Here is a 27,224-nt window from a genome sequence, read left to right on the forward strand (position 1 = left end):
AGTCAAAAAGCCTTGATGCAATAAACGTATTTTTGTGGTAGTTTTAGGAATTTAAAATCAAGAACGGGTCGGTGGCGACCCTAACAACAGACGAAGGTTAAACTGCTAATTCATTGCATCCTTCTTATTGCGGATGTTGCAAAAAAAATCAGAGAAGAGGGTAATGGAATACACCTGCCCCCCAACGACCACCCTCATGCACTCGACTCTGAGAAATCCCACTGCATGTTCAAGTATATATAACACAAGCTCGCCTTAGACCTGTAAGGTACATCCGGCTTAACAAGTCACAACATGAACCATTAGGCCTGGATGTCATGTCTGACATCTCAGAAAAGAAAATCAAAAGACACAGTGTGTTTAGGATTGTGTGTCAGAGAAATGATGACCGATATTTCTGCCCCCCCTGCACACACACACACACGCACGCACGCACGCCACACACACACACACACACACACCCTCTCTCTCTCTCTCTCTCTCTCTCTCTCTCTCTCTCTCTCTCTCTCTCTCTCTCTCTCTCTGCCACTTCACAGCCACAACATGTACTGATTGCAGCCAAAGGAAAGGAAGAAAACACTACATAGTGTGTAAAACAAAGCTCACTGGGTTATGACATCTCACAAGAGCTGCAGCCTGTGGGCATCTGGGCTTCACCGGACATACTGCAACTATTGGATCGGTCTCCCGCTCATGACTTAAAACATACCTTCATGACATGTCAACACCAGTTATGATACCAAAAGTCAGGGAACATTACAATCAAATCTGCTGATAATTGAGATAAATGATAACATACATACATCTAGTAAACAGATAATCAAATCAGATCAAGACAACAGCAAGTGCTGTTCTGGGGGGGGGGGGGGGCAGTGTTGATTTGTGTATCTGAATTCATACCCATGTCACAACTCTGATTCAAAGTTCACTGCTCATGTTGTCATCAGACAATGCAATCAGTCTCGCTGTGTGAATATTCAGATCGGAGTCAATTTGCATCTATATAAGTACCACACAACTGCTGCATGTGAGAGGAGACAGCAGGCTGAACACACTGTTCCCACTTCCCTCCACAACATCAGACACAAACAGCGGGAAATCTGTCCACAAAACGGTCCAGAGAATCCTCAGCGCCCGGCGGGACTTGGACCTTTCCGCTTGTTTTTGTTTGTGTGAAAGGGTCTAAAATGTTGAAGCAGGCAATAAAGCAAGAATTCACAAAACATACTTCAGTTGTTTGGAGCTTAGACACTAGACCCTAGAAATAAGATGATGGAAAAGTAACTAACCTTAGCAGGGGAGCTCCTGGTGGCTACGGGGAGCTCTCTGATCGCGCTGCCCGGGGGAGAAGCGCATATCCCGCCCGCGTACCCCTGCAGCGAGCTCCCGGCCAGACACTGCCTGCCTCCCGCTCCCACTCCCCCTCCGCTCCCTCGCTGGGGCCGCTGCTTGATCCCGTCAAGGAGGCGAACCAGGAGGATGTTAGCCGGTAGATCGTCCACCCCACAGTCCACCAGAATGCGGCACTCCGGGCAGCGGAGCTCGTTCCGGGAGCTGACGATGTTCTCCAGGCAGCGGCGGCAGAAGGTGTGCTGGCACGGCAGCACCTTGGCCGTGGTGTCCAGGCGCTCCAGGCACACCGAGCACTCCAGCAGATCCAGCAGCGACGAAGACTCGTCCATGTCGGCAGAGAGGGTGAGCATCTGGGCTTCAGTGTCCGTGGGTTCGCTGCGGTGACTGGTTGGTGTACCGTAAAAATGAACCGAGGGCACAGAACATTCTGGGAGGCAGCCAGCGGACGCCCCACCACCACCGTGTGAGCTCACCCCCGCGTTGTCAATGTTTTTCCCCGCTGCGCTCTCACCTTCCTCCGCGTCCCTCAACGTGTTTCAGTTTCTCACCCCTCTCCCTCTCTCTCCCTCTCTCTCTCTCTCCCTCTCTCTGTCTCTCTCTCTCTGTCTCTCCCTCTCTCCCTCTCTCCCTCTCTCCCTCTCTCTCTCTCTCTCTCTCTCTCTCTCTCTCTCTCTCTCTCTCCAGCAGCTGTGCAGAAAGCGGTGAGGTCACGCTCTATCATCATCATCATCATCATCATCATCATCATCATCATCATCATCATCATCATCATCATCATCATCATCATCATCATCGTCATCCTCCTCGCCCGACAAGAATCGCGTTGCGCGCGCACAAACTCCAGACAGATGGATATGAAGACATCCAGAGAGAGACGCACGGCCACCAGACACCGATCCACCGGCAGCAGAGGGTTTTAACCCTCGCATTTTTTTTTAAATTCCTCTCACAAACCTGCGCTGTTGTTGTGGACGGGTCGCCCGTCACGTGACCTGAGCTAATACAGGTAGAAATAGGACTGGTCCACGCACAGCCTCCTCGTGGTTTTATAGTGTGTCCAGTTTAAGAATGAGGGGACACTCGTGTTTGTGCTTATCTGTGATTTCAAAAATGCATTTGTTTTTGGCACTCAACTTAAACAGTCAATCGTTTATCACCCCACTTGAAAGATGTCCACACTTTTATGTCTGGCATCATCCACAGCGGATGGGCTTTGGAAAAATTGTTTTCTGGCGCCCTCTGGTGGGCATTAGGTGATCTTTCGCTGACGGCTGGGACTTCATAGTTCAAGAAAAATCGACAATTCTTGTTGAATTATAGGATAGACTACAAAGCACGCCACAGATGTAAATAGTTAATCTGAGAAATAATCTTGTTGTCATGAAGTGAAAAAACGTGAAACAAAATACATCATCATGAAATATGAAATATCAGTAGGTAGCAACAATTACATGACATGATCTTTGTTTACCACCGACTACGTAGATATACAGTGAGGAAAAGAAAGAGCGTATAGAATCTGTAATTCACTGCATTTCATTATTTAGCTGGATGACACACCTGATTGAAATCCACTGAACAATGAGAGAGGTAACTTCTGCCAGTGTAGTTCAAAATGAGGTCAGTGCACCTCAGGGCAACATTCCCAAATACACCAACCACTGGATTTGGGAACCTTGTTGGGATCATCATATCATAGCTTGATCGCCATTCACTTAAAATAGTTTTCCTCTTAAAGGTGTTTTTCATCAGGATCTTGTTCGGTAACTTAATTGTCAGTCACATTTTGCAGTTAACTGGAGCAACACAGCAACAATATGATTTTCGCTAGTATGTTATTGTTTGTCATAGATATGAATTTTCCATGAAACCTTAAGTTTAAACATACTGGATCATCATATGGACATTAATGTCCATATGATGCAAATATTGTAGTCTTTATCCATCAAATCATTAACAAAAGTCTTTCTCTTGCCCCTATTCCACAATGTAGAAGTCTTTAAAATAAACTCTGGAAACAGAACATGATCTATATCCACACCAAAAAGGAATGGAATTTTTTTTTTACAACTTGGGACATAATTAATTCTGTACAAGTGACTGGACTGATCTGTCAGTTGCGTGCGTGTGATCATGTGTGTTCTACAGCCTCACATATGAAACAACAGTAATTGAACATGTTCTGGAAATGTCACATTGAAGGCAGTAGGTCCAACTATTAAATGAAAATAGGACAGAAAGAGCATCTGTATTAATGTTGTCAGGCCCTTATTTTATTTTTTTCTTACTTTTCTAATGCAGTGGATCACAACATCAGGCAACAAAGTCAAATTCATGGTGTCTGTTCCTTTCTTTTTGATGTCCTCTCGTGTCTCACTCTCAGCGTGTTTCATCTTCTTAATGCAATTCTTCACAGCTAGTGATTCAAAATTACAGGGAGCATTCAGGGAGAAGGGGACAGAAATGATTATTGGGTGAAAATCCACTCAATCCATTTAAGCGGCATAGTCAGGGCTCCCATTGGGGCACAGCCTTGGCCTGTCAACATCAAACAATGAGTGGATGTTGCTTAAACGGTGTACGTGTCACTCAGGGGTGGTAAGTAGCACCACGGAGCAAAATTGTCAAGTACGGTATATTTGATCACTAGAGTCAGCCTGTTTAAATATATGTCAAACAACATCTATATCCAGGATTTGTGGATTTGACCTTAACCAACCTGGCAATGTACTCACATTCTACTCATTGTGGTTTAATCGACGTCTTTGTTACCCCCATTTTTAATCATTTGAAATTGCCTTAATTTCTCTGTCATTTTTTCTTCTTACATTCCACATAATTACAATTGTTTGCGTGAAACAATCAAATAGGATCAATATGTGGATTGTGAGCTTGTGTGGGTCTGCTCCGTCTACCTATGCATACTGTTCACTTCTCTATCATCCACCAATGTACTTCGTTCTTGCAAAAGTAGGTTAGCTGACATGGCAGTTACCATGGCAACCAGTTCTCTGCTTCCTCATTGAAAAGTGGTTAGAGAATGCATGTTCCCACAGACTGATGTGGGGGGTCCACCCGTTTTAAGAGATTACGTATGTCTGTTAGTATGACTTAATAACATTTATTTGTGTGTTTTTAGTTGGAAAGACTTAACATGAATTGGTTCTAATGTAATTCCACACGTAGAAAGTAAGGGGAAAAAATGTTTATGATATCAGAATCCTGAAATTTAGGAGAGATTTTTGTGCCCTGTGGTTTTAATGTACACTTTCCCATGGTGGTAATATTAAACATGTGTGAAAAATAGCAAAAATACATTTAATTTCTGTGTTCAGTGTTTTATTTCATCTTAGAAAAGTGTGCCAAATTTTATATTTCTCCTCTCAGAGTTCCAATTACCCTACAAACATGACAGGTTCAAGGAATGTGGTTTTAATGTTGATGCTGATTTTTGCTGAATATTGAAGCTACTTTGACTTCATTTTACTGAGCAGCAGATATGGTATATGCCAAAGGTTGTCTCCTCTGAGCCACAGTAGTTTGATGCGCCCCTAGGGGATTGAAACCGGACAGTCCACCTGTGACCACTGCTGCACTGAAGGGAATTTTTAAAATCGCTAATTTTGTGCATGTTGGAGAAAAAACTTTGTCGCAGCTGAAAATACAATCCTCAAATGATGACATTTTTTGTGATCCAAACAGAATTTAACACTGTCCTTTGTTTGTTTGGCAAAATTTAATAAAAGCCATCCCCAGAAATAACCCGGACTACAGAAGATGAAGATGGATACTTTCATAGATCAAAGCGCTAGTGTCTTTCTATCTTATCTGGTTCCTTAGTGTCCAAAAGTTGAAATTTGACCTTAACCTAGTTTTCTCAAGGTCAATTTCATCATCTCATTTCCATCCCCTTTGCCGCCTGAGTAATGTCCTTTTGTTTCATATTTCTATCTGAAACGGTTGCGAAGATATTTGGTGGACTAACAGACGGTCGGACGAATGGGCGGACGAACGGACACACACACAAACCCATGAACAAATACACAATACATCACCGCTTTGAAGCGGGATGTAACAAGGACTTAGAGCCATGAGGTAAAATGGCTTGAGCTGACATAAGGCAGATCCAAGTAAAGTCATGTCATCAAGGTGACATAGTGTGTGTGCTAATCCAGGGCACAATGATGGAGGTGTTGAGCTCTCTTTGTGTCTTTTGCTGTCTTTCCTGTGCCCTGTTATTTAATGTGACACTTCACTTAATCATACAGATTGTTGCTTAACTGCTACTACACCATTCTATGCTCTGTTACTTGATCAAATAATCCCTAGTCTGATGTGTCTGATTATGCTTAATCTTTTTACATCCCATTATGACTCAGCTTGTCTCACTGTATCGTCTCGTATATTTAATACATGTTATATCATTGCAACATGTCTTATTTCTTTATTCCCCATTTCACCTTGAGCAGGGACAGTTTTGTGCGGCCATACACCATCCATCAAAGTAAATAGAAGTTATGTACAGTATGAGGTGTATTTTTGTCCGGTTTGTGACAGAGGACCCATCATTCTCTCAACAGAACTCATCACTCTTCTTGTTATCCTCTCCTCAGCTTAATTTCCCTTTGGGGATCAAAACAGTATATTAAAATTAAAATAAAATTACAAATCCTCTCTTCTCATCTAATCTCCTATCCTCACATCCTCCTTTTCAGTCAGGAAGTTCCGGGATCAACATCAATGAGCCTCTGAAAGAATGAGGAAGATGAGGAGACAGAGAAGTAAAGATGGAGAGAGAAAGAAAAGAACAGAAAGAGGCAGTAGGATGAGAAATAAAAAAGGTAGGCAGACTGTGGAACACAGAAAGTGACATAAAAGAGAAAGTCATCAGGGAAGAGAAAGAAGATTGGGTGAACATAATGAGAAAAGTGTGGACAGAGGGGGAAAAGATAGAGAGACAAACATGGGGAGAGTAATTACAGGACTCCCAATGTTTTCAAAGGCCCGCTTTTATCTCACTCTTCCTGTGCCTTAGAAAAAGAAGCAGTGGAAGGAGAGAGGAGGAGAAGAGGAAGACTGACGGCCAAACTTTAGTCCAACTCAGACAACAGGCTCTAGTCAACCACATCACAGACTAAGACAGACACACTCAGAGCTTTTTCTCTGCCTGTAAAAACACTTTGAAATGTCTGTTGATGTGATTAAGCAATATACAAATAAAAGATGATTGATTGATTGATATTTTTGCATATATTATTATTATTAGTGAGGTCTTTACAATTTACAGCATTTTTAACATGGAATATAAATAAAGTTGTATTGGTAAAATATATTACTTATCAATTTTGAATGGCAACTATAGTTAAAAAAGAAATTGATCCCCAGAGAAGAATCCCTCAACGCAGAGCACCTACAAATTAGATATATTAAAGCACTGTACTGATCTTCACAACAAATGGCATGAATTATGAGGAACTGAATTTACATGAGGGTTTCATAGTCAAACTCAAAGATGTACGCTACTGTTGACTCGAAAGTCCAAGGAAAATCAATAATTTCCTTGGACAACAACGTACAGTCCCAAAACAATTGCTTTTTATCACATTTGCAGCTAAAATATTCTACAAACCACTGCAAATCGAACTTGATGAATAGTTGCCTATATTGAAGTTTACAGTACTGTACTTGCCACTACCCGGAGTACTGTCAGTACCTAATTTAAGCACTAGGTGGGAGAATGGATTTGTTGCCAAGCCTTGACAGTGCAAGTGACATCTTGGTCAGCAAGAGTTGGATGTATTTATTTATTTAATCCTAATTTAATTTTTTTTTAAAATTATTTAATTTTGTATACTGTTTTAATCCCCGAAGAGAGATTAACAGTGCACTCTAGTTACTACTGTCACACACTCATATATCACGCCAGTTCTAAATGTTCCCAGACTATATATATATATATATATATATATATATATATATATATATATATATATATATATATATATATATATATATTCTAAATGTTCCCAGACTATATATATATATATATATATATATATATATATATATATATATATATATATATATATATATATATATATATATATATATATATATATATATATATATATATATATATATATCTGAGAACATCTGGGACTATATATATATATATATATATATATATATATCTGGGAACATTTAGAACTGGCGTCGCTGAACAAAGTATTTCTTAATTTTCAGGCTCTGTTACTCACACAGTAGAAAATAATTAACCACACACGTCATTTTGAATTTACAGGTGTGTTTACTTTGTTCCCTCCACCTGACGTACAGTAACAACACGCCATCAATGATGAGGCATTACCGATCCAGACGTGAGAATGAAGCCGGTGGTGCTGCTGTGATGACGTCTCGCAAACCAGACTTTTCTCACAACATAAACCTTGTTTTTTTTCCAGTGACACTAAGCCGACAGTGGGAGGTAGCATGCTTACATGCGCACCATGCTTACTGTAAGCATGCAACTCCTGCATGATGCGCCAAAACGAGCAACCTGTAAAAGGGGTCAACGCCTTGCTCATGGAAGCCTCGGTAGTGCTTGGGAGGAGAGCTGACAACTCCCACTGTCAGCTCAGACAACATCCCTTATAGGACGGCAGATCGTACCAAAATTTAGTTGCATTGGCCGGGAATCGAACCCGGGCCTCCCGCGTGGCAGGCGAGAATTCTACCACTGAACCACCAATGCCTTACTACCTAAAGAGTATCTGGGAGCGTACTTATTTGATTTCCCGTATCGCGGTGGGTTAGATGCTCGCTGAGTCAGTAATGAATCTTCTTATTTCATAAATTGTATTCTACCATGCACTACTACAGACATAATCTGTCTCAGAACTGTGGTCTCAGAACAAAATAAAGCAAATGTTGAGGCTTACCCACGGAGCTTACGATGATGGTTGGCGGCGTGCATTTTATTTATTTGAGGTCAAATGTAATAAAATAAAATCAGCCACTAAAAATTGCTGTGAGTAAATACTTCATGTGTTTAGAGTGAAAGTTTGCAAGTTGATGGTTCAGCACTTCAAAATGAACAACAAAATGAGTTCTGCACTTAAACGTGTATTCAATATTGATTAGAGATCATTGAGCGTATCACAAAGTTGTAAATCAAGTGTCATTGATCATTGATCACTGGGCTCTCCTGGCGTTGTTCTCCGCTTCTTTCACGCTGCGTTCTAGGTACATTTTCTTCTGCTGTAAATCACCAAACACACACTTAGACACACTAAGGAAAGCACATCACATGTACTGTATAGCAGATCACCTTCGTACCTCCAGCTCTTTGATTTTCTAATAAAGTGTTTTCTATTTATCCATCAGCTGATTATTGATATCCTCCTTTAACTGTAGAATGAACCTGTAAAACCTACACAGCAGTGTGAGGAAACTGGATTGATGACGACACACTCATTTAGTTTTCATTTATGAATAACAGATGACATCCTGTTTCTGTTGAATTTAGTATACTATCTAGTATATTCAGGAGCACTGAATTTAGTATACAAAATCAGTGTGAGTTCGTTTATTCTGTTTCTGAACACGAGTCAGTTGATCGATCTGCAGATCTGCCGACTTCACTTTGTGCTGTGTGTCGATCACCTTCACCTGCAGTACCGAGGATCCTGTGGGAGAGAGGGATCACTCTGATTAATAACGCATAAACGTCCTCGCTTAAAACAGTTTTTGATATGAGATTGTTTTTTTTGTTTTTTTCAATTTAGCTTCTATATTATATCTGTGCTAAAAAATGATGTCAGCTGGAATATAAACCCCAGAATAGCCAATCAAATTCCTCAGAGCTCAGAGAACACATAAAGAGAAGAGGTACAGCAGTGCCTCAGTAGTAGAGCGAGCGGTAGAGCGAGTCGTCCAGTCTTCCAAGATCAGCGGTTCAATTCCCGCTCCCGCCCAAAAATACCTGGAGTGTGAGCTAACAGTGGGAGGTGTCAGCTCACCTCTGGTGCACTGCTGAGGCGCCCTTGAGCAAGGCACCGTCCCCCTTACAAGTTGGTTATTTGGGGCGCACCACAAAGGGGCTGCCCGCCACTGTACCTCCCATTGCCTGCCTACAGGTTCCCCTGTGTGTGATTGTGTGTATTGCAGGGGCCTGTACACACTGATATGCATGTGTGTGATTGATGACTAACATACTAGAGTGTGTGCTCTTAATTTCCCTTCTGGGATCACAACGGTATAGATTTTTTTTTTTTTTTAAATCTTTCTGACTTTGACACCTAACACTCTGGAGATGCGTTCAGGAGGGATCACTCTTCACTAAATAGAACTGAACCTATCGCCTCCTCATGTTGGCGGGTGTGCGGGAGGTACTGATGAGTGAAACCTAAATGGTCAGCATGACCGCAGATAGAGCTTTGATCTTAATCCTTAAGAAGTTTAAGATGAAAGCATTTAAACTTTATAAATACAATTGTGATAGAAAATCACTCCTCAAAAATGCAGAGACCACATGGGGAATCACGTCAAGAAGTCTTGGATTTGGTCATGGATGCAACCCTACAAACAGACAACGCTGCATTAAATAAGCGATATGGTGCACCCTGGATTGTTAGTAAGATCAAGCCACTTCCCAGGGCGCAGGAAACAAACCCCAGTTTACTGACAACAGAAGATTTGGAAAGATTTGATGCAGCCACAATAAAAAAGATATATGACAATCCTCTATATGGAACGATAAACAGGGCCTTTTTAGGAGAGAACTGTGTGGATACAAATTTGCAACTCATGAAAAAGAAACAAATAAGGAACTGAAGTGTGACATCAATGTGTGAGGAAACTGAGATGATGATGTTCAGGAACCAGCTGACAACTACACACAGATGACTACGGCTGGTGGGATCCTAACACCACACTTGTGCATGAATGTGAAAGGTTTTCTCCAGGTGCTCTGGTTTGCCTTTTTTGTTTTCCTTTTTAACCCCAACTTAATACTCATAGAAAAAAAACATTTTAATGGAACTTATTCTCATTCATGTACTCTGTGTGTTTTCTCCACACAGCTAGTGGATCCCACGGGACCCGGCTTCTGGTGCTGAGGCGGTATGGCACACACACACCCCTGAACAAACACCGTGGCTGCAGGTATATTCAGGAGCACTGAGGCCATCTGCAGACAATCAGGTGGGACGTTTCTCATCAACTACTTTAGTAACTCTGACCACTTCAAACCAAACCAAAGGGTTTTAGAGTAGTCATCTTAAAATGGTTTTATATCTACTGTGGATGTTACGGTTATTTCAGGATTCCCCTGTTCAAACACGCAGCAGTTTGGTCTTTTTGGGCCTATTGAGAATTACATTCGTATCAACGTGTTAACATTCATCAGTGTTCTGCTGGTCAAAACATGCAGATTAAGCCTGTATAAGCAGGAAACTGAATGTAAGATAATGCAGATAGAAAAATTTGGACAAAGACCAGGTAGACTACTTTGCGTAAAAGAAATGTACTTACCTGTAAATCAGTGCCAGTGTTAGTAGGGCTAGGATAAGTATGTTTCTTAACTGACATCAGCACTTTGGTCTTTTTACAGAGGGTATCATTGCTTATCAATTTTATTAATATGTGCGCATTTATGTGTAGGCATATTCCGTCATAACTTTACTTGTATCTTAACTTTTTAAAAATGATCATGTTTACAGGATTAGGTAAATTATAGTTACAGATTTGAATCAAGCAAATTATATTTTATTTTCAACATCTGATTTTATAGGGTATTTAGTACATATGTGTTGCGAAAGAAAATATTTAGGAACTAACTTAACTTTTTTTTTTCACTGAAACACAATGAACCTGATGAATTTATTCTACCTGTCCTTGGCTCATGCTGTTCTTCCAGCCCCCTTTAATCCTCCATCGTGTCAGTACCAAAACACACCACTCCAACGTGCCTCAAAGACTACTGTCCATCGGCGCTCACACCCATCATCATCAAAAAACTTAGAGCAGTTGGTTCTGGCACATCTCAAATCCTGTCTGCCTCCCACCTTGGACCCCCACCAATTTGCCTATCACAAGAACAGGAGTACAGGAGATGTAGCCTCCATAGTGCTAACTCTGTCCTCTCACATCTGGACAACAGCGACACACATGCTAGGATGATGTTCGTTGACTTCAGTTCAGCATTTAACACTGTTATTGAGGACGTCTACAGGAAGTGTTGTCTCAGGAGAGCTTCAAACATCATAAAGGACTCCTGCCACCAGCATGCACACTGTTTTCCCTCCTGTCCTCTGGAAGGCGCTACAGGAGCATCCAGACAAAAACCACCAGGTTCAGAAACAGCTTTTTCCCTACAGCTGTCTTCCTGCTAGACTCTGCACCCGCGTCACCCCCACGCCCCTTAAATTCGCCCCCTTAATTCACCCCTCGCCCAGCAAAGTGAACTGGACTTATCAATGTATTATCACATTTCCTGTTTGCTACATTATATACATACTGTTAATTATTCCCGTAATCATTGTAAACATAATTCACCACTGTTCTGTATATACTTTAGATACTGTATAGTCATTCATGCTGTATATTGTAGTAATACAGGTAGCCTGTTTATAGCGGGTAAATACTCACCACAATTTATACATGTACATATCGTTACTTATACCCTAATTATTGTAAAGATATAATTTACTACTGTTCTTTATATAGTCTAGTCGCTCATACTGTATATCATAGTCATAGCCTGTTTATAGCCTGTACATACTCACCACAATATAAATATGTTCATATATATATATATATATATATATAGCTACCATACTCTGCACTATGTATAATTACCATGTATATACTGTTTATACTTATTTAATCACTGCTTATGCATTTCTGGTTAGATGCAACCTGCGTTTCGTTGCTTTTTACCAGACATGCAATGACAATAATCTGAATCTAATCTAATCTAATCTAATTGGTTACTAAAACAGTCTAACTTCTTGGGTGAAATGTCACATGCACACCTGATCTCAAACACAATAATAATAAATGCACTAGATGGGTTTGTGACTCAGTCATTCATTCTTTTAGTGATGCAAAGAAGGAGCCTTCAAACAATTTCCAATGCAAAGCCTTAATAATTTTCATTCATTCATTCATTCATTCATTCATTCATTCATCTTCCATACCCGGTTTATCTGCTGTGACAAACATGCACACACACAGACACACCTATGAGCAATTTCATACCAGCCAATTCACCTGAAGCGCATGTCTTTGGAGGGAGTACGAAGCTAGAAGAACCCAGAGAGGTTGCGCTAGCTATTGCCAAGAAAACTATTCTCATGAACTGGAAATCATTCAACACAACTCATCGCTCTTCTTGTTATCCTTTCCTTATCATCTCTTCTCATCTAATCTATCCTCACATCCTCCTTTTCAGTCAGGAAGCTCCTTCAATGACATCAATGAGCCTCTGAAAAAAGGAGGAAGATGGGGAGAGAGAAAAAGAGAAAGAGGTGTTGGATGAGAAATAAAAAGGTTGGCAGATTGAGAAACAGAAAGTGACAGAAAAGAGAAAGTCATAATGGGAAGAGAAAGAAGTTTGGGTGAACATAATGAGGAAAGTGTGGACAGAGGGGGGAAAGATAGACACAAACATGGGGAGAGTAAGTAATTACAGGATTCCCAGTGTTTTCAAAGGCCCTCTTTTATCTCACTCTTCCTGTGCCTGAGAAAAAGAAGCAGCGGAAGGAGAGAGGAGGAGAAGAGGAAGACTGACGGCCAAACTTTAGTCTAACTCAGACAACAGGCTCCAGTCAACCACATCACAGACTAAGACAGATACTCAGAGCTTCTGTTTCAAAGGCGTTCTGTCATCTTGAACAAGATGTTTCTGAGTTAAGGCGTGCAACTTAGCTGTGATAGTGTAGTCTGTCAATAGTAGTAATAAGTGTATGGAACTTTTCTCCAACCATGTATATTGTGGTTGTGGTTATCATAGAACAGATTATGCACACCAATCATTTTAATATGCTGTCCATAAAGTTAGCATTAACAAGGGGTTAAAGGTGTGTAATACTGTGGTAATATTGATGGTAACTACAACGTAATGCCAGTTTTTATTTTCAGAGATTGTAATGAACATGTTTTTACTGTGATATGGCTAACAGATGATAAAATATCAAAACAAATATTAGTTGCAGTTTAAATATGGAAGTATGTATGTTCATAAACAAACATTATACACATTACACATTAAAAGAGCTGTATGATAACACATTCGCGTTAACTCCCATTTGTATGATTAAAAAAAAATTGGTATATGTTTATGAATAAATTTTTATTTTTGATTATTATTATTGAGGTCTTAACAATATACGGCTTTTCTCAACCTGAAATGCATATAAAGTTTTATTTGTAAAATATATTACTTATCAACTTTGAATGGCAACTACAGGTTAAAAAATAAATCGACTCTCGGAGTACACTGTCTCAACAAAGAGCACCTGCAAATTAAATGTGTTAAAGCACTGTGCAGATTATATTTTTGTTGACTCAAAAGTCCAAGGAAAGTCGATGATGCCCAATCCCACAACAATGTTTGCATCACATTTGCAGCAAAATATGCTATAAAGCACTGCAAATGTAATTTAGCTAGAGAGTTGATGAATAATGGCCTAAACTGAAGTTTACATGCCACTACTTGGAAAGCATCAGTACCGGATTTCACCACTAGGTGGCAGAATCAGGTCGTTGCCTGCAGCGCTTTAATTGGCTCCGTCTCCGGTCTACCTGGACGCGTTAACCTGTTTTACAATCGGGGCGGAGAAAACTCACTTTTTCTCATCAAGGAGGGGCTTGAAGACACGCCGACACACACCAGAGTGGAAGCTGAGAGACGACTGGAAGTGTATGGAGTAGAAACTCGTGGACAGACATTCCCTTGGCGATGCCTGACCCGACATCGTAGCAGATATTGATCACCGATCACCGGGACTGATCAGCAGATCCTGCCGCGCAGCGAGAAAGTAGTCCAGCGTTCCTCTTGTTCTGAGCTCCAGGTAAGACGACTGAGCGACTCCGCTCTCAGGAATGCAAGGACAGATTGCTGCAAGACTTCGGGGAAATTCCTGAGCGATATTTATGTCTAACAAACGTGTGATTTGATGTAATTTTTGGTCTAAGAAAAATAAGTAGCAATAGTCTATTTTTCTCTGGATAGTATTATAAGTTCACTATAGTATCGGTCCATGTCAAAGGGGGAAAAAAATGTAATTTTTTTGGTGATTTTAGGCAAACATTGTTTTACTGCAAGTAGATTACATCTTATATGACAGACTTCTATATGTGAGGCTATGAATTGAAATAATTGCCTGGTGCATAATTTTGGAGGAAATATATTTACACCATTATCATGTGCTTTATTGTCATATGCATGATCATTTCTGAGTACAGTCTTCTTTATGTATTCTGAAATATGTGAAAGGCAATTTACGTGTTGGTGCAAAGGTTGTAGCCCAAGGTGGGAGACAAATTAAATCTCTAACATCAAAGTAGAGGCATATTGCTTTTTGAAGTTTGAGGCTTTGACTTTTGATTGCCAAACATGCAGATGTGATCACAACTTTATTCCCTTGTTCGCATTTTGAATTTCTTTTAGTATATGATTTGTCTGTTTTCTGCATGGTGCTTCTAGCCTGGAGTGTATGTGTGTGTGTGTGTGTGTGTGTGTGTGTGTGTGTGTGTGTGTGTGTGTGTGTGTGTGTGTGTGTGTGTGTGTGTGTGTGTGTGTGTGTGTGTGTGTGTGTGTGTGTGTGTGTGTGTGTGTGTGTGTGTGTGTTTGTGACCTTGAACACCTTTCCCCTCTATCTGCATAATTGTTTTTTTTTTTTGGTGCCGCCTGAATGTCCCAGGGCCCCCCCAGGGGGGAAGTCCTGCCCGCAGACAGGCAGCTTGGCCCGGCTGGGGACATGCCGGGTCCTGCCGAGTCTCTGAAGTCTGTTAGCTGGCTTTGAACTATAGCTGCAGGAGCTGGAAATCAATCCGTCTCTATCCCCCCCACCTTCTTTTTCTATCTCTCTATCTGTGTCTCTCTTGCAGCCCCCCAGCGCTGCACGTTTCATTGAATCTTTCATGTTCACAGGTAGAAAGGAGAAGGAGACAGAGAAGGAACATGGGAGGGAGTGTAACTCATCTTCAAAAGACGTTCATATGGTTTCTGAGGGATTAAAGGGATGAAGGCAGAAAACTAACAAAGCCAGCGCCTGTAGTCATGATCATCCTGTACTGGACCAAAATGAACAGATAATTTGTTTACTTACTCCTCACTCCATTGCTTAATTCTTCTAAATACTAGAATTCACACAAAAGTCCTATTTATTTTGGACTGATATCATAAAAAGTGTTTGTTTAAGCGAATGTTATTGAGATTTATATCACAGCTGATTTCAATCCATACAGCATATCCACTATCCCCCCGATGTGAAATTTATAGACCTCAGGAGGCCTGTTAGGTTTTGTTTAATACTTCACACATCTGACACATACAAAAAGAGTTTACATATTGAAGTGAAGTTATTTCAGATCGTTAGTTCACTACATTTAATTTATGGCACAACTGTGTATTGAAGTCTTTTATCCCTTAAATATCCTGAATAGAACCAGATCCACATGTAAGACAAAAATATAGAAACCTTTATATTTTGCAAATGTAGGATGTGTATGTAGTTATTTTTTGTGAGAATGTAAAATTTAGGACTGGATTTATAGGTAAGATCTTGTTCATTCTGCACGTGGTTATGAAAGAAAAGAAATTGTATGAACTGAATTCTAACAGGAAAATAACCATTTACCCTTCAGAAAAAAAGAAAAAATATACGTCTAAAAAACAAAAATAACTTCACACAGCTACTTTAGATTCTTTTTAGTCAGGTTCAGATGCAGACAAAATGTTTATCTGTTTAATTGAAGAAGTTCTTCATGTACAAAGTGATGGACAGTGACCATTCTTTTACTTCAAGGAGAAAACAATAGAGGCAATGAACTGGAAACAAAAGAGAGTATATCCTACCTGTATTTTTTTAAATCATTTGTATGCGTCACCGATTTTTGCATGATTAAAGGTCACCCAGACAATCAAGTTAACTTAATATACAGCTGGGAATCTTCAGGATTCCTGAGGGGCTTCTGGGAGGTTGCAAGAAAAATGAGAAGTAGCTGTAATTCATTAGTTTTTAATTTATATGCAACAATGCCAACAAAGCAACATAAAAGAAAAAAAAAATCAAATCTTAGCTTTCATTTTCCCCAGCATTATTTCCCCATGCGCAGTGCAGACAGTTTAATAAGCCAATACTAAATCAGCAGTTGAAACCTCTCTGTGGCGTCTCAGGGGAGCGAGTTTAATCAAATCAGGGTTTGTGGTCTAATCTGTGTACACATAAGATTCCCACATATGGGGAGCCTGCTCCATTTAGTGATCAATCTCTTCCATGCAGAGTCTGGCACTTAATGTCTTACACTGAGGAGAAAAAAAAACTTCCCGAGTGAAAATCAGTCAGTCAATCATATTTTATACAAGTATTTGAGTTTCTTCCTCAAGGCAAAGCTGGGATGGATCACAGGTTACTTGCGCGACCAGGGTGTCATTCTTTTTTTTTTTTTAGTTTTATTCCTTCTCATCAAGCACTTTTTGATTGTGAACTCTCTCAGCACACTGACAAGGATAGAAGGGTTCACAGCCACATCTGTAGCGACAAGCTGATGATCACACGACTTCCTACCCCAAAAGAAACACTCCCAAGAGCCCTCAGATTTAAGAAAGTAAAGGTTCCTTGATGTGATATCTAGAAACACAAGTCCACAGGATAGTATTGTTTTTGTAATCCCTTTATTGTAGGTTAGTCAGAGGAAAGCAATAATGCTTACAGATGATGGCTGGTTGCAGATTAGGCTTCCCACCTAGAGCCATGGCAGAATAAACAGAGACAGAGACAGGGAGAGGAGAGATGTTCTGCCCCAGCAGAGCTCAAGGAGGGAACAAGGGATCAGGGAGAGAGGATGATGAAAGACAGATCACCGGCAGGCAGAGAATCAAAGAGCGTACAAACCGGAGCTGGGATAGGTGTGTGTGTGTGTGTGTGTGTGTGTGTGTGTGTGTATGTGTGTGTATGTGTGTATGTGTGTGTGTGTGTGTGTGTGATTTCTTTTCATGTGTCCTACAAGTTTGTTTTTCCTGTGCACCAAGTGGGAAGCTGACACTAAGTCTGTAATTAAAGCAATCAAAAGATGAAGAGAGATGAAGAGAGAAATCACACACACACACACACACACACACACACACACACACACACACACACACACACACACACACACACACACACACACACACACACACACACACACACACACACACACACACACACACACACACACACACACACACACACACACACACACACACACACACACACACACACACAGTGCTCTGGTTGTATGTATTGATTGCATTCTAGAGATGTTCTTCTCAGAGAATCTGTACATTGTTTAGGAGTGAATGATTTCTTTCCATTAGATCAAACTGTTTGTGTGCTCTGCTGATGGTAGATTGCTTTTTTTGTTTGTTTTTTTGTCTGATTTCTCGGTGGATTGGAGTAAATGGATTTTTTGGGCAGCATCTGAGAGCCAGCTGTTGTCTGAGGTTTGCGTCTGTCTCCAAAGTTGGAAATGACTTTAATCATGTGTTTATTTTCTCATCAAACTTAGACGGTAATCTGTTGAAAAGCAGACTTGTCTATTTCTGGCTCATTTAGTTCCTGATAGCAGAGCCTTGATGGCCACTTTGTTCAATGTGTTTGACTTCCTGTGTCTTGAATAAAAACATATAAAGCTAGATGTGTAAGTAATAAGGGATTGTGTGGAAGATTTGCAAACATGTCAAAATGATTAATGTATATCTCACATACATTCAGATCTTTTTTTTTTATAACCCATGAGCTCTGTTTAGTAAAGGTTTGAGGCTGTCATAGTTTGATTCAGTGGAATGTGAGGAGTTATTTTAACTGACTGTACCTCCACCCCTCTGTTTACTGTCTAGTTATCTATGAATAATAAAAAGGTGTTAAAATACAGGCAACACATTTCTCCTTCATTATTGAAGCAGGGGTACCAATAGTTACATAATAATGAATTGATGGTGGAAGGACGAATCTAATGAGCAAACACAGAATTACTAATAAAATATACTTGTGCAGGCAGATTATAAGCAGCGTAGATTTTATTATGGCCAAAGCGCAGTTAATGATAGGTTATTACATAGAAATTAAATTGTGTGATCTCCCTTTTTCGAATGATTAGAGACTATCACAAGAAAACTTTTCTGATTACATTAATCTCATAATCCAGAATTCCTAATTACAGTCTTACATTCACTTTGTGGGGCTGCTTTTAAAAGTCCGTTATTATAGACCTGCTTGAGTGGAAATTCTGACATTAAACATTACGAAGTTAACAGTCATCCAATTGGTACAAAGAAACGGAGTAAGTTTGTCGTCAGAGCTGTTGGAGTTTAAATGATAGACTGTAGGGACTTCATAAGAGGGGAAATCCACATAGTTAACAGGTTTTCTTCTTTATGTTTATATGCACATCACTTGAAATTTTTGGTATTTCTGTGAATTCAGGTCATTAACATTGATCAGAATACTTGACTTTTTGGTTTGTTGCCCTCTTTTAAATCTTGCCAGTGATCTACATTTACAATGAGTCACTGCTCAAGGTAATATTTGTTCAGGACAGTTATTAAGAAGTTGTATACTTGGTACCAACTTCTAACAAATCATAGAATGCATGGATCATCTTCGTTATAGAGGGAATAATTTATTGATGTTTTACACACAGTCGTGTGGGAAGTAAAGATGGTCAGTTTGTAACATGCAGTAAGAATGTATTGACCTAGACAGCAAACCAGGGTAAAAATATCTGTGTTTTAGGTGTAAATATGAAATAAAATGTACAACTGATCACAATACGCATCTTGAGGAAGTCAGACTACAAATAAAGTTGAGGCAACACCTCCACCATGTGGCCAGGATAATGAAGAGAGTTTATGGGATAAATAAATGTACTGAGAAAAATTAATGACATGAACTCAGAAGGAGTTAAGAATGTTATGTATGCATGAGCTCCCCTTTCTGCATTCCCCGAACGATAAACCTAAAGAAATCAGTGGATATACACCTGAAGCTAATGATGATCATATAGTCTTCTGCAGAGCTCTAACACGGTCTGTGTCTATACTTTCTTTCTGCTTGGTTGACTTGAACACAGCACAACCTGAATGTTGTGTCTTCATCCTCATCTTTCTTGGGACATGTTTGACCTTTGCAAAAAGGAAGAAAAAAAGATAATTTTGCCCTGTAGAATTTGTAACTTATTAATGGCCTGGAAGCAGATGTGTGCAAGTTCAAATTCATTTAAAGTTTAAAATGGTCCAAGATATTGCCACAATCAATCCTTAGCCTATCAAAGTCAGTCGTTGGAATACATTTTTAACATGGAAAATGTTATTTGTATAACAACCCTTTGTAGTTTATGTTGTTTATGGATTTTACATTTCAAATATATCAGAATAAAAAGGACTAAAGAGGAGGTTGTTCAAAGGAGGAAATGTGCCAGAATAAAGAATTCAATGGGAAACAGATTTTCTTTTACCATGACAGAGACCCCTGGGACGCCATGCTGCTTCTTTAATTGTCATCAGACATTAAGTGCTTTGGAAGCGGCCACAAACTGTTCTTTAACCACGTATTTCATTTTCCTCATTGGTTGGTGTCTTGGCAGAGATCCCTGCCTCCTGATTGGCTATTACTTAATCAGGCAAGAAGTCATTTTTAAGTGATAAAATTAATGTCTACCCCTGGGTTAAAAACAGATGGTAAAAATCAGTTATCCACACATTCCATCAGTAACAGTTCTGAATAACTTAAATATAGAAAGACAGAAGGAATTAGGGATATAAAATAAATGGAATTTATGACTGAAGTAACTCAAAAAGGCACTAAAAAGACACTGAGCAATGAGTTGGGAATGAGTTGTGCCTGTTACCATTATTTTTGAGTCACAGTCATAGAATTAGATTATCCAAAATCCATGCCAGCTGTAATAAATTGTGTTCATGTGTTAGACTATCTACGTAATTGGTGATTCTGATATTTGACAGATAACAAAAAGTGTTCATTTTTATGAAGGAAACTTAAATGAAAAATCAGAGATTAAATCAAATGTAGTACAAAATCTTAGTAGCCCTCATAAACCTGTGTTCATATCAAGAAAATGACAATGAGATGAAAAAGTCTGTAGGTTCATCCAACATAATCATGTTTTTAGCCATGATAAATAGATATGGATTTTAGTATTTGGCTTTTCCTACAAATAAACTTTATTATTATTATTTTTTTGTGTGTGTGCGTTGTGTGTTGGGCGTTTAATTTGAAGTGAATACCTAGTGTACTGACACACACAGGTGTAAAGCGTTTCCACAGAATACGAACACAAAGATGAATAAGAGATTGATTGACAGCAATGGGAGGAAGATTTCTACTATTGCCAGAAGAGTGTAAAAGAAGGAGAGTGTAGCGGCTGTAAAGGAGTCCTTCTCTGCTTACTGTGTGGGATTCTATGAGCTCATCCCCGGGGATTTCCTTCTGGCAACCTCTCCGTTCACCTACCAGGCCCAGATATCTCCAAAATGACATTTCAAATCCAGTTGTCATCTTCAATTTAGCAATTGGATGACATTATACCTACAATAGAACAAGGAACTTTGAAGTCTGAAGCTGTTTTTGTTCTTATAACTCATTTATTTGTATTATAAGAATTATTTAGATCAATGGATATGGAAATACTATATATTTTTAATGAAACATAGTTAAGCCTTCCTGCAGTTATGAGGAATTTCATGGTAGATTTTTTTTTTTTTTTAATTTTAAATTAAATAATCTTATTTTTTTTAATATCTCCCTGCTCAGCATTCAAATACAACTGCCTGAAAAAAGTTTTTTGATGTGGTTTTATGAAAGTATGAAAAAAAAATTGTATTCACACAGAAAAACAATTTTTTTTAAAAGCCTGCACAGACTGCCTGGTAATGACACAGCTAAAGACAGAAGGGTTATTAATCAGCGATTATGTGGTTGTTAGGAGATTAATACCCCCGAGGCGCAAAAAAAGTTGACTGACTTTCATCTCCAGACCTGCCCCGACAGAAAGAGGTAGAGAGAGGTGAACCAGCAAGTCAGGAGACACAGTTTTCAAATGCAGCTGTCTGTGTGTGAGTGTGTGTGTGTGTGTGTGTGTGTGTGTGTGTCCATCATTTTAACCCCATAATGAGTTGCCTCGGGGGGGGGGTGGGGGGTCCACAACTATTTGGCAGTTCTTCATTTCCTGATTTGAAAAAAGAATCCTATCTATCTTTGACATCATCAGTAGCAACACACACACACACAAACACACACACACACACACACACACGCACGCACGCACGCACGCACGCACACAGACACACACACACACGCGCCTACCTTCTGGTGTAACCACACTGACTTGTGCAATTAAGTCTATTTTGCCCTCAGAAGACAACCATGTCTATGACACACAGAAATGTGTGTTTGTGTGTGTGTGTGTGTGTGTGTGTGTGTGTGTGTGTGTGTGTGCCTACATGCATGTGTGTGTGCAAGCTATAATTAAGCAAGATCAGATCCCTGAGGGTTTGAAAATTAGCCTTCACTGAAGATCAGTTTTTTCACGTCAGTCTGTAAACGAGTGAAAACAGTTTTGAAGCCAGACAGACAGATTTTGACCTGAGATATAGAAAGTTCACGATAACATCTTCCTCTCTTTCTACCTCTCAAACAAACACACTTCAATGTTTCCGACATCATTAGGAGGTGTTCTTGTGTTGAACTTTTCTGACCTCAGGACACATCACTCAGAACAAAAGCTGATTAATGCTGAAACTATGACTGTCTTCTCGGTTGGCGACAGAGGTTACATCCTGGATCTTTACAATTATGTTTGTGCTTTGGAGACATCACACATCAAGCATAATAATTACTGATGTTGCCACTTTATCAGCGTCAGTGATTTATTGACTGAGTGAAGCAGAACCCATCCTGTAACCACTAAGGTCAAATGTGGAGCAGTGGTCCTTTTTTTTTTTTAATTAAAAAAAGGTTATAAACCTGGGATTCTGTTCATAATTAGAGGCGTTTAGTTTTCCTGAGTGATTTAGCATTTTCATAGAAATTGTTGTTAAAAAAAAGAGGTAAAAAAGGTTTTTAAAAAAATCAGTTATCAGTTGCATCAAACCACAAATGAAACTTGGCCCCAAATGCATTAAACATAACGCCAACGAAAGATAATCTGTCTGTGTTTTATATTAGGATGAATACTCATGTAGCTCATTACCTCTCTGAAGGAGGTTGTGTTTTTCGGACTTTGCTGTAAGCATTGGGCCTAGGCCACGAAAAAGAACCCATTACATACTGAAGCAGTTCCATGTAAACAGGCAGGTCTACTTCCACTCTTTAACGTTGAGAAATAGACTTGCTTTCCCACAAATACATGTAAATTAATTAAATGATTCCCACCAAACTTATTTGATCATTCAACAAATGAAGTTTTATGAAATTCCATATACAGATACAAGACTCCTAAATATGCCCAATTTAAAAAAAAGAAGATAAATGCATAAAAGAACAGCAAATATTTGCTATCTCACAACGTTTAAAATCAACATCCTCCTTCCAAGTTTCCTGGAAATCCTTTGAGTGTTTTTTTGTGTTATCTTCCACACACTCACAAACAATTTCCTGCAGAGTTCTGGTTGTACAACAGTGTTGGAACATCTTTTTGTTTGTCTGTGGTCTCCAGGAAGAAGACACAAACATGTCTGAGAGGAGAAGACAGAAGAAGTCCATCTTTCTGTCATTATTAGTAAGTGTTTCCTTCCTTTAATTTCTTCATTTAGCTTTGTTCTCCTTTAATTGTCTTGTTTATTCCTTGATCATTTTGTCTTTTTGTTTTGACTCTCTTTGACTCTTTCAGTTCATTCTTGTTTTTTTTTTGTCTGTCTTCCCTATTGATTTTCCTGTTCTGACCTTGACCTTGAAAAACAATGTAAAATTTTCATTTTTATACCTTTTTAAGTATGCATCTTTGAAATCTGATGAGATACAATCACAAAACAAAAACAACATTTTCAGGAAGCTAGAGGCACAAAAATGTGATGATGACCTTCACCTTTGGAAAACTAGGTCAATGTCATACTCGATAGTACAATTTGAATTAATTGCTGCGACCATTATGAAAGTAGGTCAGGGTAAAATGTTGAATTCAGGTTTGTCCTGGGATGTTGCAGTCTCTGACTGCCTTGTTTTGATAATGAAAATCATTGGCAGTGTTCCTAACAGATGCCTCCACCTTTCCCTCACTACCCAACCTGTTTTCACCTAATCTGTCTTTTTGTGCAGAAGCATCATCAAAAAGAAAGATATTTCCTCAATGGTGTAACTGGATTTACTGAAGTCTTGCACTTGTACAAACTTCACACCTTATTGCACGTTGAGTATTTCCATTGAATGATTTATAACTTTTTCTTTCCTGCACTTATCCGACGTTTTTACTGACTAAAATGTAAATGAAAAATAGCTGATTTTTAAACAAGAATAGAACTAAACAGTTATAAAATATGAATGTAAAATGTAACAAAATGATTTATGAAGTTTGAACTCAGATCTTTTAAAATAAATTTTAAATGATCACGCAATCAGTTGTTAACTGTTTTAATATCGGATATATTATATTTCAGGTAAAACTGTTGGTTGAATTTAAGATTTTTACTGAATCATAGAGAGGGATTGTTCTGCATTGAGTTTTGAATTTTAACATTTATCAGTTCATTTTTCAGGCTCTTGTGTGAGAGTAATTTTTCCTTGAGGAAAGGATCTGAACAAAGCTGCATCACTAAACACCATGTTCCTCACAGATCAGCGTTTCTGTCAAACTATAACACAGTATAAAGTGACTGATGAATAGCGCATGGTGAATATGACCTATGACTATGACTATTCCCCTAAACCACTGTTGGATGGATATCGTGTTTAGCCTCTGGAGGATATTGGTGTAACAGCAAGTTTGCTTTTCCAGCTGTGGAAAAAATGTGGTGAACATCATTGCTGCTGTTTGTACAAGGACAAACAAAGTGCTGCTCACTGCATACTTGCACAGATTAGAAGAGAGTTCATGAACACAATGATCCCAGATAAATTTTGTTAAACAGTGACCCAGTGGCACACTGATAGAGGAGAATCAGAGGGTGGGAACTTCATTGTTTTGCTTCCAAAGGTCACAATTTGATTTAGATAAAGAGGAAATCAGAGGATGTTTTCCCGGTTAGTCACAAACCATATGACTGTAGAGGTTAAAGGGATATTCCGTCAGCTTCTACTGGAGTTCAGCTGAAACAGGGTTGAGCAAATGTAAAAAAACTTCAAGGTTGGCCTGGATGGGTATATTGGAATGTACTATAAGATGTGATGTCGCTCTTGATTCAGCTGCTGCTTCCATTAAGCCCATAAATGGGAGTGCAGTGGTTTCTGCATCTGTTTCATGTTTTATTTTTGTCCAAAAACTATTCAAGGTGATATTTGACTTCAAAATAATAAAAAATTAAAGTGGCAAATACAACTCTAATGTACCTCTAATCGGTAGACGATGGTCAGAATAGGCCATGAACTTATTTCACAGAAGAAAAATGTATTTTAAAAGCCTTTATAAAGCTATTCAGGATGAAGAATGTATTTATTATTACTGTAACATTGTGGGACTGCCGCCATTTATTTAATGACAGTAAACCAGTGTTAGCAATCTGCCTATGTTCATCAGTAAAAAAAAAAAGTCAATACATTTGCATTTGACTCAGTTTACAGACAACATATCTGTCTAGCTGTTGAGCATAAGACAAATGCCCATCCAGCATGGAAAGTGGAAACTACAGGAGCTGAACCACACCACACCATCACCTAAACTGAAACTATCTTGAGTGAAATTTATTTAGGATAGATTAACCAATCTTATGTGTCAAAGGTTAGCATCACTATACTGTATATCTGTAGAAATGCTACAATTTCTAGTACTCTTAAAATCCAGATGTTCATAAAAATGAAGCTATGAAAATATATTCTGGTTATTTTTCTGTTTCTTCCTTTTATAATATTTGACAGTCTTTATTGCCAAATGAAAACTACAAGTTCAGATGTGACTCGCTGTGCAGAGTGCATTAATGATTGTTTAAACAGCGTTGGCAGGTGTGTGAGGGAAAGGTCAGGTCATTCTGGATCTGGTTTAAATCACAAACAGACCTGAGATGATTCGCCACACACGCACGCACACATCCACACATCCACACACCCACACACCCACACACACACACACAATGTGCACATTTGTATATTTACTCAAGTAGCATCTTGTGTCTGCTGTCATGAGGTGGTTCTGAGGCAGAGGAGGAAGAAAGGGAGAGGTTATTAAAACAATAGAGAGTGCATGGAGAGAGTTAGTCATGCACTTTTTTGTTTCCACCACTATTTTCTGGGCTGCAGATGATTTTAAAAAGTCAGTTAGTTTGTTTGGAAAAGAACAAAGCGTGCTGTAAAGCTAAAAATTCCAGCTGCTACTTATTACAGTGAGCCAGTGACACAATACCACACACACTCACACACATGTAACAAATCTGAGCGTAAAGAAATCACAATATAATGTTTAGTTTCTGCAAATTAAAATGTTGATGTTGATGCTTAACTAATTGGTTTAACAGAATAAAGCAAGCAAGCTTCTCTGTCGTGTCCGGCTGTCCTTTGGCACGGACATGGAGCAGAAAGTTTGGGGACATATCGATTCTGATTTCAGGGAAGGTCTTCAATAAGAAACTTTGTGCTGCAATGTCCCACAGATTTGTCTAATTCATTCCTTTTTTGCAAAAAATAAATGCATAAGCATAAGGTCAATGTTCAACAGAATAAATAAGTAACTACAACCAAGGCAGTCACAGACTGCAACATCCTGTAACATGTTAAACATAATCCTGAAGTCGGCTTTCCCCTAAATTCAAAATTTTACCCTGACCTACTTGCACAGGTCAAAGATCAAAACTAGTGCTCTGACCTACTGTCATTGATCAAAGCACTAGCTTTGATCTACGGTCTTACTCACACTGGCCCTCTCCTGCATCTTTTGATCTTATCCAATTCCTGTTTGACAAAAGTTTAAATTTGACCTTGGCCTGCTTTTCTCAAGGTAAAGGTCATCATCTCATTTTCATCCCTTTTGCCGCCCGAGTAATGTGCTTTTTGTTTCATCTTTCTATCTGCAACGGTTGCGAAGATATTTGGTGGATTCACTAACTAACAAACGGACGAACACTGACAATCACAATACATCACCGTTTTGAAGCGGGATGTAAAAATTAAATGATCCAAGGAAAGTCAAGATTTCAAATTCTGAAAGATTGTTTTGTATATCTGATCTTTTATTAGGCACTTGTTTTTTTCATTCCCAAGACAAGTTTTAAGTAATAAAATCAAATAAACTTCATTGTTGTATGTTCTCATGCTCTATTTTTGAAATAATTTGAACAAAACTCACTTAAAATTCAGAGAACATCTACCTATTCTATTGTATGGAGAAACAAAGACTGTTTTCATGTGAAACTATGTCTGCATTGTATGTTATGGAAAACAGAATTAAATATTACAAGGATTGGATTGAAGGATTGAAGAAATTATAAATGCAATCATACTAAA

General features: G+C 39.0%; 3 protein-coding genes and 1 non-coding gene across 4 annotated transcripts in view; 1 reads left to right on the top strand and 3 right to left on the bottom strand.

The window, feature by feature from the left end:
* The window catches only part of LOC137605300 (E3 ubiquitin-protein ligase SH3RF3-like), an 80,767-nt gene extending 78,878 nt beyond the window's left edge, over positions 1–1,889 (bottom strand). Inside the window, exon 1 of the mRNA XM_068329861.1 lies at positions 1,290–1,889. Within this exon, the coding sequence (XP_068185962.1) occupies positions 1,290–1,703 (414 nt within the window). The 5' untranslated portion in view covers positions 1,704–1,889. The remainder of the gene's footprint in view (positions 1–1,289) is intronic.
* A 5,813-nt stretch (positions 1,890–7,702) lies between these two features.
* LOC137605301 (coiled-coil domain-containing protein 138-like) overlaps positions 7,703–27,224 on the bottom strand; it is a 68,017-nt gene continuing 48,495 nt past the window's right edge. Inside the window, exon 15 of the transcript XR_011037727.1 lies at positions 7,703–9,038. The gene's annotated coding sequence lies outside the window, so the exon portion shown is untranslated. The remainder of the gene's footprint in view (positions 9,039–27,224) is intronic.
* On the bottom strand, positions 8,034–8,104 carry trnag-gcc (transfer RNA glycine (anticodon GCC)). Its single transcript has one exon. It is a non-coding gene; the product is annotated as a tRNA-Gly (tRNA).
* The window catches only part of edar (ectodysplasin A receptor), a 32,783-nt gene continuing 19,766 nt past the window's right edge, over positions 14,208–27,224 (top strand). Inside the window, exons 1-2 of the mRNA XM_068329868.1 lie at positions 14,208–14,426; positions 23,296–23,358. Coding sequence (XP_068185969.1) covers positions 23,311–23,358 — 48 coding nt within the window. The 5' untranslated portion in view covers positions 14,208–14,426; positions 23,296–23,310. The remainder of the gene's footprint in view (positions 14,427–23,295; positions 23,359–27,224) is intronic.

Source organism: Antennarius striatus, chromosome 12, assembly GCF_040054535.1.
Source record: "Antennarius striatus isolate MH-2024 chromosome 12, ASM4005453v1, whole genome shotgun sequence".
In the NCBI taxonomy this organism is placed as follows: domain Eukaryota; kingdom Metazoa; phylum Chordata; class Actinopteri; order Lophiiformes; family Antennariidae; genus Antennarius; species Antennarius striatus.